Source organism: Scomber japonicus, chromosome 14 (assembly GCF_027409825.1).
Source record: "Scomber japonicus isolate fScoJap1 chromosome 14, fScoJap1.pri, whole genome shotgun sequence".
Lineage (NCBI taxonomy): Eukaryota > Metazoa > Chordata > Actinopteri > Scombriformes > Scombridae > Scomber > Scomber japonicus.
In genome coordinates this window covers 2,018,398-2,030,769 of record NC_070591.1, presented here as the reverse complement: position 1 = coordinate 2,030,769, position 12,372 = coordinate 2,018,398, and the positions used below count along the sequence as shown (strand labels likewise).

The 12,372-nt window shown below is 41.8% G+C and overlaps 1 protein-coding gene across 1 annotated transcript in view; it reads right to left on the bottom strand.

Annotated features, from left to right (window-relative positions):
• Positions 1 to 5,187: 5,187 nt before the first annotated feature.
• Positions 5,188 to 12,372, bottom strand: part of LOC128373179 (LIM domain-binding protein 3-like) — a 64,092-nt gene continuing 56,907 nt past the window's right edge. Inside the window, exons 8-14 of the mRNA XM_053333473.1 lie at positions 10,322 to 10,378; positions 9,089 to 9,346; positions 8,146 to 8,553; positions 7,870 to 8,050; positions 6,991 to 7,111; positions 6,784 to 6,899; positions 5,188 to 5,277 (exon numbers count right to left, since the gene is read on the bottom strand). Coding sequence (XP_053189448.1) covers positions 5,188 to 5,277; positions 6,784 to 6,899; positions 6,991 to 7,111; positions 7,870 to 8,050; positions 8,146 to 8,553; positions 9,089 to 9,346; positions 10,322 to 10,378 — 1,231 coding nt within the window. The remainder of the gene's footprint in view (positions 5,278 to 6,783; positions 6,900 to 6,990; positions 7,112 to 7,869; positions 8,051 to 8,145; positions 8,554 to 9,088; positions 9,347 to 10,321; positions 10,379 to 12,372) is intronic.

Here is a 12,372-nt window from a genome sequence, read left to right as displayed (position 1 = left end):
TACACCGGCAACACGACGAGCGAGCTCAGTCCGACTGGCCGAGCGAGTGTGTGTGTGTGTGTGTGTGTGTGTGTGTGCCAGTCAGACCCAGCCAACAGATCACAGAGTGACGCAGTAAGGCACAAACAACCATGAACTAGTTTTTACATTTTATACCCACAGAAGCAAAAAGGAAGCGTCTCAGCGGAGTCGTTTGAGTTGCTCACACCAAAGAAATAAAATAAAATGTATTCAGTGAATCTGAGGCTCAGTTCACACAAAACATCAAGAGCTACAGCAGAGGTGTCAAAGGTCTCATGTTCATTCAAGGTAGGAAGGAAGGAAGGAAGGAAATAAGAAGGGAGGGAAGGAAAGACAGGCAAAAGGAAGGAGGGAAGAAAGGTAGGAAGGACAGGAAATAAGGAAGGAAGGAAGGAAGTCAGAAGGGAGGGAAGGAAAGACAGGCAAAAGGAAGGAGGGGAGAAAGGTAGGAAGGACAGGTGGAAGGAAGGAAGGAAGGACAGGTGGAAGGAAGGAAGGACAGGTGGAAGGAAGGAAGGAAGGAAGGAAATAAGAAGGGATTGAAGGAAAGACAGGCAAAAGGTAGGACGGAAGGGAGGAAGGAAGGAAGGAAGGAAGGAAAGAAGGAAGGAAGGAAAGAAGGAAGGAAGGAAGGAAGGAAGGAAGGAAGGAAGGAAGGAAGGAAATAAGAAGGGATAGAAGGAAAGACAGGAAAAAGGAAGGAGGGGAGAAAGGTAGGAAGGAAGGAAGGACGGAAGGAAGGAAGGAAATAAGAAGGGATTGAAGGAAAGACAGGCAAAAGGTAGGACGGAAGGGAGGAAGGAAGGAAGGAAGGAAGGAAGGAAGGAAGGAAGGAAAGACAGGCAAAAGGAGGTAAGAAAGGTAGGAAGGAAGGAAGGAAGGAAGGAAGGAAGGAAGGAAATAAGAAGGGATGGAAGGAAAGACAGGCAAAAGGAAGGAGGGAAGGAGGGAAGCCGCATGTTTGACACCCCTGATCTACAGTTTACCCATAAAAAGTGAACCAGTCCAGATGTTTTGTGAGCTCCATGTTTTTACTTTTTCACACCAAAAAAACCAAAAAAAAAAAAAAAAAATTAAACTTAAAACAAAAGATCTAAATTGGATCAGACTTCTTTAGTTGCAGTTCCTCTAATTGGCCACCAGATGGCGTTAAATCACATGTACAACCAACATTAAGGTGAATGGGAAACACCTGCAACTTCTCTCTACTAACAAAAGGCAATGTTTAAAATCTGAGTTAAAACAAATCACAAAGTTCCTTTAAAAGTTTGAGCAGGAAATTCCTTCCATAGTGTTTTTTCTTAACCTAACGCAGATCAAAACTACGTCCTCTTAAAGTGAAAACAGACGACTTTTTTTAAGGTGGTATTATTGTTCGCATCACCGTCACAAAGGATCGTAAACCGACTCTGAATATAATAAATATTCTTCCATCTGTCAGCTTATTACAGAATATAATAAACTGTCACTACTGCCGGTTTTAGAAAAGGCTGCTGCAAGAAAACCAGTTTCCCGAGAGATCGTACCCGACTTACATCGTGAAAGAGACGACCGTAAATCAGCAGATAAATGATTGATGAAGAGCTGCATGATTTTAAGTTATCTGGAGGGTTAACACATTTAGGCCTAAACCTGTAAAACCTATGGGGCGATTTTAAAATAACCCCCTAAAACGCCTATTAAATAATTGATTTCTCAGGCTTTGTAGCTGAGAACTTATACCTGTATGGCTTTCATGAGAAGTTGAGTTTATTTGTCCAAACCTTCAATAAAGTTTTTTTAAAAATTCAACAAACTCATTGCGACACTCCCATGTGTATATTCTGAGGCATTACATCGGCCAAGAGACCAGAAAACAGGTGGAAGAAACTACAAATATTACAAAATGACATATCTATGATGGAGTATTAGGGCCACATTGAGAAGAAAAAAATCACAAACTTCGAGAATAAAGTCGTAATTTATGAGAATAAAGTCGTAATATTCTAACCTGTTGTTTTAGAGTTGGTAAAATGAGGGCCGTGGAGGATTTTGTGGAGGTGTACTTTAGGATAGGTTTCACAAACAAGGAGATACTTCATCTTTTGGCACATCAGCATCATATCATCATAATGTGTGGCCCTAATAATCCGTCGTACGTATCCACTTTCCTGGCTTTAATGGTAGCATTACGCAACAGCTCCCCCGGTTTTAATGGTAGAAATGCGGTAATGCTTTCACGCCTTAAATGGGTTAAAATAGAAGTTAGTGGTCGAGGACGACAGAAGTCTCTACTGAGCACGCTCCATGGACTCAGGGTGCTCAGTATGTTTTTATTCGGGTATTTCTTTACAGCAAAGTGTCTTTTTTTGTTGCTTCATGTGCTACGAAGCAGCTTTGATAGGAATGAATGGGGCCCCGCCTCCAACTCTGTATCCAGATTTCTTTATACATCTATGGTTTAAACGCTGATGGTGTCATTACTCAACATTTACCTCATAATGATAAGCTGAAGTAAAAGAGTCTTCTGTTTCCACTTTAGAGTCAGTTTGGTAGCGTACCAGCCAAGAGTAGCATCAAATAATGAGTTTTATATGATGAAACATGACGGCGTCCGAGTCTGTAAAACAGTTACATCATAAAATTTGAATTACTTGATCTTATTTTTGCAAAGGTAAAAGTAATAATACGTCATTTATTCATGTGTGACTGTTGCCTTGTATCTTTAAGGGATGTACGTTTTATCTATGGAGCCAAAAAAGTCTTTTTTAGATTTTTTAGTTTTTTTATCTTGTGAGCGAAACATAAAATATAATCTTTTAGGACTTTTTTTTTGCTTAATTTTTTTTGGATAATAGTCATAAAAAGAAAAGAAAAGAAAGAAAGAAACATCAGTGTGAACGGAGCCATGAACGGAGCCATGAATGGAGCCGTGAACGGAGCCATGAACGTAGCCATAAACGGAGCCATGAACGGAGCCATGAACGAAGCCATGAAACGGCTTTTTGTACTGTAATAAACATTCAAGCTCTTACAGTTCAGGACAGACATTTACAGAATAATTACAAAACACAAAAAAAAACACTCATAATACATTTTGTGATGCCAAACGTTCCCCAAAACTAACACGAAAAAGAATCAAACTAATCATTTGATGAGCACCGAATGCAGCAGTGACGATATATTAGCTTTTAAAATAAATATCACACGTCAAAAATAGTCAATAAATATGATATTCAAGGTTATCTGTTGCATAGTAAAACCTACTGTATGTGTGAAGTTAAAGAAGGATTAGTAGCTAAACACCGTCAACACCTGCAGCTGCCTCACCTGAGCAGGTTCACCTGGAAACACACTTCCTGTTTCATTATAAACACACTTCCTGTTCCATTATGAACACACTTCCTGTTTCATTAGAAAGAGAAACGGCATCATATTTAGAGTTTTGCTGTTGTGACTTTTTTTACTTCTACAGCTGGATTTGTGTTTTCATGTTGGAGCTCTCAGGTGAACCTGCAGGAAGGAGGTCAGTGAACGTGTCACCTGGTTTCCTAAAAACATTCGTGTTGCATTCACTGCCAGTCAGACATTTCTAACACGCTTCAGACACGCTTCAGATAAGGCTTCTTCTTCTTCATGTGCTGCTCTGCTGCTCAGTTCAGTTTGTTGAATCAAATGTTCGGTCAGGTTTTAGTTTCTACGGGCGAAACGTTTTACACGGCAGCGCTGAATCAAGTGTTAATTAAATTAATTTAATGAAAGATTAAAGTGGTGTTAAAATATCTAAACAAGACAAAACAGGCACTTTAACTGAGATACATCAGATATGAATATATTTTAGATTATATATAGATTATAGACTTTCTCAGTGTTATTTCAACTACATTTGTAACTTATAATAATGATAGTTTAAATAAATAATAATTATAATAATGATGATAATGATAGAGATAATTATGAATAAATGTATCAACAATGTCATTTGGGAATAAAAATAAATTTAATTTACTTTGTAATAATTTAATAAAAGCATTTTCTTCTATTTTCTTCTCTTTAAATAATAAAATAAAAAGTAAAATTTTAAATAGAATCACAAATAATTTTAGATTATATTTAGATATATAGATATATAAGAGCACTTTTACTGGCACTTTTTGCACACTGAGTATTTTATTATTATTTATTACATATATACACATATATTTGTTTTATTAGTACAACTTTGGGGTATTTTTAGTAACACGTTTTTTATTATTTTCCATTTGATAGTTAGAGATGTTTCTCTGTAATGTTACGTGTGAATGTATCTGCTGTAACCCAAATTACTACAATTATCTATCTATCTATCTATACTTCGCTATTTCATCATTTAAAGATAGAATAAAGAAAAACATATGAACTTTATTTATTTTATTACTATCATTATATTACTATCATTTATTATTATGCTTGTTTTAAATTGTTATGCACTATCAATTAATTTTTTTTTAAATGATAATTAAAGCTGAAGTTCAGGACTTTTGTCTCCCCCTTCTGGCCGTGAGAGGAATTACAAAAACAGTCGACTCCATTTCTACTGTTGGCTGTAAAAAGGCAGATAAATAGATTTGAGCCATCGATCCATTCGGTCTGATAACATTTGGAAAGAGGACAGCAACACGATTCAATATTTGTAAGTATTTTAACAGGAAGTTAGAAGTCAGTAGAAGAAGTCTGCCTGTTCATGATGGAGCGTCCTCAGTATGACATCATCCAGAGGTTTGTGAGGTTTGATCGGCTTCATCAGCGTTGTGTGAACTCGTTTGCTGATGATGATCATTTATATGTTAAAGTTCTGCACTGCAGGTTTAAACATTTTAAAGTGATCTTTGTTCCGCTCTGCAGACTCCGAGCTAGCGGCTCCGTGTCTGAACTGAGCAGCACAGCGGTCACATCGAACACATGAAGAGTTTCTGGTAGAAAACATGAGAAAAAGAAAAACGACAGTACGTTGAAACAAAGTGAGGACGACAGAAAACAGGCAGCGTCGTTTTTAACATTAATATTAATGCACCAAAATAAAGTCTCAAACCAAAAGTGTAATTTCCATAAAGAGTGTTTTCACACATTTGTAAAAGTTGTTGGTGGCAGTGTCAGTGTCGCTTCAGTCACCCCCCCCCCCCTCCTCCTCCTGTCAGGGGGGCGGGTCTACACGTTGATGGCGTGAGCGTGCTTCTTGCACAGAGGTTTGTCTTTCTTTGAGTAGAAAGGTTGGCCCTCAAGGTTCACATGGCAAACCTGCAATCAGATCAGATATTTAATCACGACTGTCACATCGGAACAAACATTTTAAAGGTTCAATTCACTCAAATAACAGAAAAAACATTTCCTCGCTGGTTGAATCTCTACATGCAGATACTTTGGGTTTGTTTGCCCAGGTTTGAGATTTCTGTCTCTTCTTCTTTACAATGGAGGTGAATGGAATCTAACATTAATGACAAGTTTGACCCAAAAACGAATCATTTCATTGGCAAAGCTGCGATCACCGGGACCTTGTGCAGCTCATCTTTGACGCCAAACATCTCAAACTGCAGATTTCTACTGAGGAATATTAATGACTGTCTTTAAAGAAGAGAAGCTTTTATCTGCATGAACTGTTGGTAGATTTTGGTTCAGGGGTCTCAAAGGTCATTAAATCTACGTTTGAGTTCAAACACTTGAGACTGGATTTGGTATTCATTAGATATCCATCATTCTTTTATTGTGTGTAACAGTGTGTGTAGCCTCACTTTAGAGCGTTTAGGAGGCATCTAACTCAAATTCATCACGACTTCACCACCACAGACGGGTCGTAGCTGCTGTGGCAGTGGGCCAATCACATCACATTAAATCCAAGAACACCTGCATTGATTGGCTGTGAGCAAGTCCACACAAATAGTCATATTTTCCAACTCTAGGTTAATAAAGGATTGATTACAGGTATCGATTGATGGGCGATGTTTCCATACTGCTTGGTATCGATTTATTTTGGTCGATACTTTAAAGCAGTGGTCTCTAACTCTGCTTCTGGAGAGCTACTGCCCTGCATGTTTTAGGTATCTCCCTACTCTAATAATGAACTCATTATCAAGCCTTTGACAAGCTGCAGCTGCCTGATAACAAGTTCATTTTTAGAATCAGATGTGTTGGAGTGAGGAGATACATGAAACATGCAGGGCAGCAGCTCTCCATGAGCGTAGAGACCTCTGCCTTAAAGGTATCGAGTACTGAGACCCAGCCCTAATTCAGTGGAACATCAAAGTGTTTCCATCTGCTTATTATTTTACACATTTCCATCTAGAAACTTAGGAATGAGCATATCTCTAAAAGGCAACAAAGTGAAATGTCAACAGTGAATAAATGATGATGTACGAATCGTGACTTAAATGTCACTGAAGAGCTGAAAACATCTGAGACTGTAAATGAATACATGTGGTCATATTGTCGACTTCTCAGATGGTTCTGTGTTGCGTCAGATTACAGCAGCTCGCCAACAAGCTCGATTCCACCAGGAGATGTAAATTACTGGTCTGGTGTGAATGAACTCTTATAGGAAGCAGGTCTGAATAAATCAAGAACAGTAAACTAAATTCCTTCTTAAGTGGGAGCAGAAACCTCGGAGACAGAAATCTGGACACATGAAACCAAAACCATCTTCAATAATAGAATCAACATCTTTCCTGTTTAAACTTTCACTGTTGGAGTTGACAGGATGTGTGTGTGTGTGTGTGTGTGTGTGTGCGTGTGTGTGTGTGTGTCTCTTACCGCACAGACGAAGCAGGTGTCGTGCCAGGTGTGACCCAGAGCCTCGATGAATTTATCACCAGCTTCAACTGGGAAGTCGCAGCCATGACACTTAGTGCTGAACAGTGCGATGTAATCTGAGAGAGACGGAGACAGTTCAGGTTCATTCTGTCAGTTTAACGTCAGCTGTCTGTGAAGGGGAAAGGCGTCACGGGTGTGAGTTATTACCTTTCTCACAGTACGGCTCTCCGTCCTCCATGTGGAACAGGCTGTTTCCGAAGGCTTTGCCGCAGGCCGCGCACACAAAGCAGGTGGTGTGCCACGTCTGCCGCAGAGCGTGCATCACTTCCTGTAACATCACGAGTCAGAGACAGAATCCACAAATCATTTAAACATTTAAACTAGGGCTGTCAGCGTTAACTTAGATTAATGCAATCCATAACGCGTTAATTTTTTTTATCGCATTTTAATGTTGCAAGCCTTTTTGTCCCTTCTACTCCCCCGTAGACGGCTCCTCTAGCTGTAGCGCTATGCTTTGAAGTGGCCTCCTGCAGTAAGCCTACCGCGCTGATGGAAAGTAAGAGAGCTACTGGACTTTTGAACGGCTTGTTTAACTTTAAAACACTTCCAGACGCTTCAGTTGACAAGTCAAAAGTAAAATGCAACCTGTGTCAAACGGAGTTTAACTACCACCGGAGTACGTGGAGTTTGAGTTAGCACCTCCACGCTAAACACCCAGGTGCAGCCAAGCCAGCCTCAGCTCCACCAAAGGACCATTTTGGAGTGTGGGAGTCGCAGCAGAGCCGTGATTGATTCCCAGTTAAGACACTCTGGTAAGAAATGCTTTACATTATGGGCTTAAAACTGCCTTCAAATGGAAAATAACAGGATTTTAAACATGCAATTCAAAACGCCATTAATTGTGATTAACTATGGAAACTGCGATTAATCTCGATTAAAAAAATTAATCGTTTGACAGCCCTAATTTAAACACATAATGGATTTTTCTTGCACAGTACAGTAGGATAGTTGGACAGGTTTACAGTAGGATAGTTGGACAGGTAGACAGGTGTACAGTAGGATAGTTGGACAGGTGGAGCATCTCACCCCCATGATCTTGGTGTTGCAGCGGGCGCAGGTTGGGGCGAAGAACTCCTCGTAGCAGTTCTCGCAGTAAACGCTGTTCTGTTCCTCCACGAAGCTGACCTCAGCCAGAGACGTGTTACAGTAGTGACAGTTAAACTCCTCCGGGTGCCAGGAGCGGCCCAGGGCCACCAGGAAGGGGCCCCTGAAGACGAACAGCAACAACAAGAGGTTCAATAGGTTATACAACACTCTTATTACTACTATCATGTGCTGTATTACTGATGTGACTTTCAGTACCTGATGATGTTGTTGCAGGCTCCACACAGAGGGGTACGGCTGCCGGCTGCAAACCTCTCCGCCCTCTGAGCCACGCCCCTCGCTACAGGAGGGAACGGGGCAGGACTGGGGGTGATGGGGGCGGGGCTGGGAGTGGGGTGGGAGGGGTTGTGCATTGGGTGGGCGGGGTTTGGGTGGGGGGCGGCGGTGTTGGGGATGTATGCAGGAGGAGGGGGGGCGCCCTGGGGCAGCGGCTGCATCTTTATAGAGGTGGAGGTTATCTTGCCGGGGTCGTACTTATCGGCGAAGTTGGTGTCGGTCACCCAGGGGGGGCGGTTGGAGGAGTCGCCAGCAGCCGGGGCCGCGGGGGGGGCAGGGGGGGCGGCGGCTGCAGGGCGGGGCTGGGGGGGGGCTGGAGCTGGAGCCGGAGCTGGAGGCGGGAAAAAACATTGATGATGTCACATGTGACCCGGGGTTTCAAACAGGTAATTACTATTGGTGCTTTTCCACTATAGAGTTCTAGCTCTACTCGGCTCTATTCGGTTTGGTACCAGGAACCTCCTCAACGTGAGCGGGGTTGTCATAGCAACGCTGTGTTAAACACAAACACATAACCAATGGAGGACATGGAGGCGATGGTGTACTTGCTGCTGTATGTGTCTTTCTGTCTCACACAAAGCAAGAGAAGAGAAACCAATCGCTGTAACGCTGTTGTTGGTATTTAAAAATGCCGGCTTTGATTCTTGTGTGGGACGGCTCATGACTCTTCAAGTGACTCTCTGACCAATCAGAGGCCGGCAGTCTGATGACATCACATTTAGTATCGGCTCGGCTCGCTTGGACCCTCAGCAGAGCAGGTGCTAAAAAAGTACCAGGTACCAGGAACTATCCCTAGTGGAGTCGAATCGAGCCAGAACTGTATAGTGGAAAAGCCTCATTTGACATCATCACATCGTCACCTGGCTGGGAGGGGTAGATGCAGGCCGTGCTGACCACCTTGGGAGGGGGGGCGGAGCCGACGGGGATCTGAATGGAGCTCTGCTGGGTGGGGGGCGCCTGCTGCATGGGGGGCTGCTGGTAGTGCTGCGTGGGGGGCTGCTGGTAGTGGTGTGGGGGGGGCTGCTGGTAGTGCTGTGGGGGGGGCTGCTGCGGCATTGGCTGGTAATGCTGTGGGGGCGGGGCTTGTGGAGCCTGATGCATGGCAGGAGGCTGAATGTATTGGCTGATAGAGGGACGAAAAATATCATCAAAATGTGATTATTCAGAGCTGCATGAAGAGTTCCTGCACTGCGGTCCCTGCATCATCATCATCATCATCATCATCATCATCTTTATTATATTATTATTACAGATCTGACCCTCCTCTGCTCTGCTATCTCTTTATCTCTGTCTTTTGTTACATGTGAAACTTTTTCATGCAACTTTTCTTTGTTTTCTGCAGCTGAATCTTGTGTTTCAATAGTTAAACTAGAAATTTGTACAGAAATAAGCTGCAATAGGGTTAGGGTAGGTAAACTAGAGCTGCAGTTATTAGATTAATCAGATTGTCGAACAATTGAAATGTGAGGATTTGAAGCTCCTTACATGACAGTAAACTGAGTATCTTTGCAGCTCTGGTTCTAACTTTCAAGTATAGTTACTGAAATGCTATAAAAATAAAATATGTCTAAAAAATCTAATATAAGCCTGTTTTAACCTCAACATAAAGAGATCATTAAACCTGCTGATCACCAAATCAAAGAATATCACACCTTTGTAATTACATTAAAAACACATGAAATTACAAATGATACACAGAAGTTAGTGTGAGCTGTAATCAGAGAAGCAGATGAATGCGATAGAAGTGAAAAGAAAAGCAGGCTAACGTCAGAGAAACCCAAGAAAGCCCAAAATTCACCTTCATGAACAAACAGCAGATTTTTAAAGTAAAGCTCCAGCAAAGAAGTGACAGCTAGACTTTCATCCTTCAGAGCCGGTTATGACAGACTCAGCGTGTTAGTCAGATAATGACATTATGTTTCTGCTGCCGTGGTTACGCTGAAAAAAGAAAACCACTCATGATACTGCTGATGAGCTTTAGATGGAGATGCCGCTTGTTTAATGGCGGATGGCGTGTTAACGTATAATAATCAGGTGATTGAACGCTGGCAGCAGCAGCAGGTGAACTTTAGCGCTGGATCCCTGCAGCTGTTGGTACCTGGAGACCGTAGCTTTGCGCTGGAAGCCGTAGCCAGCGGCAGACTGTCGCTTCAGGCTGCAGGTGTAGAGACAACAACAACAACAACAGAGGTCACCATGACGATGTGCAGCAACCTGAGGTCACCTGTACCTGCTGGAGTCTTCACTGGAGTCTTTTCTTTCTTACCAAAGCTGCCTGTTTGTATTTTGTTTGTTATGATTCTCTTCAAACCTGCTGATGAGCCCACTGTACACTAGTAGAACAGATATTTCCCTCATGAGCTGATGGAGTCCAAACCAGAGCTAAAAGGAGAGTAATGAAGCTGAAATTATAAAGGACCAAGACTAGAACCCTGAGGAACTCCACAAGTGATTATTGACTTTATCAGTAGGATGATAACGTCGTCACAACTACTTTATAAGCTGATAACATGTCAGATGTATTTACAGCTTGTTCTGTTACAAACAAACAAACCTAAATTTAGCTTTAACCAAATCAAAACTATAAAGGACCAAGACTAGAACCCTGAGGAACTCCACAAGTGATTATTGACTTTATCAGTGGGATGATAACGTCGTCACAACTACTTTATAAGCTGATAATAAGTCAGACGTTGTGTTTTCAGCTGTTTCTGCAGAACCAATAGTGCCCAAAAACCATTGATAATAGTTTCACTTCAAGAATGGTTGAAACACTCTGAAAACACAGATGATGAACAGACCGTTTTGTTCTATTGTTAAACTAGATGTGTTGTATTTTTGTTGTCATTAGAACTACATCTGAACTAGGCATGGGCCGGTATGAGATTGTGGCGGTATGATAACCATAAGTAAAAATATCACGGTTTCACGATATGGCGGTATTGTGATTACAGATGTAAAATGTTCCTAAAAGGAAGGAAAATAAAGACAGACATGTTAATTTAATCTGAATCTGTAATGACAGTGTGAGGGGTCGTGATACTCTACGCTGCAGCTGCTCCACCTGAGGGATTTCTGACCAGCACTTTCTGTCTTTGACCAGACTAAAAACAGCTCATACCTCAGGAACGGTATGACACAAAATTAGGCGGTTTCGGTTATCGTGACTTTTCATGTCGCGGTATACCTTGAACACGGTTATCATCCCATGCCTAATCTGAACCTTTACTACGTTGTTTTAGTAAACTACAGAGGTGTCGGATCAGTAAACACAATATAATTTGGTAATTTGTTGAAGGTGTTATCAACCTGTTCTGTTATGTGTTAGCATGTGAATCATACATCATATAAATATAATAGATCACAAACGGAGCCCTGAGGAACCCCACAGGTAATTATTGACACAGTTAATATGATGATCATGTTTCTCTGTGTCTGCTGGATGTCAGATCTCGTGTGTCAGATTTAACCAAACTAAAACTATAAAGGATGAACAATAGACCCCTGAGGAACCCCAACAGTAACTACTGCCTCTATAGATGGGATGTAGGGAAGTGGAAGAAGGCATCTGTTTGCTAACATGTTCGCCACAACCTATAAACAGATGTGAGAAGTTAGATTTCCAGTTTGTTGCGCTGCCCCCAAGTGGCCAAACCTCGGTAATGCAGGTTTAAACACATGAAATTCACCTAAAGCAGGCATGTCAAACTCATTCCACAAAGGGCCATGTGGCTGCAGGTTTTCATTCCAACCAAGCAGGAGCCCACATGCACACCAATCAGCTGACTGAAGAGTGAGTTCAACTGATTAAATGAGTCCAGCCTGGTGTGCTCCTGCTTGGTTGGAATGAAAACCTGCAGCCACATGGCCCTTTGTGGAATGAGTTTGATACCTATGACCTAAAACCATCAAAACATCATGAACCTACAACAAAACAAACAAACCACCTGCTAAATATAGTTCAACACAGCTCAGCAGACATCCTGGGAGTCCCAGAGGACGGACTTTACGAGCAGGACTTGAACGCAACACATTTCATAGCCGAAAATCTCTCGATCCAGATCAAAATCAAAACCCCACAAACACAATCGAGTGAAGAACAACTTTAAATCACAGCCGACAGAAACAGTCAGTCATTCTGCAGAGAGA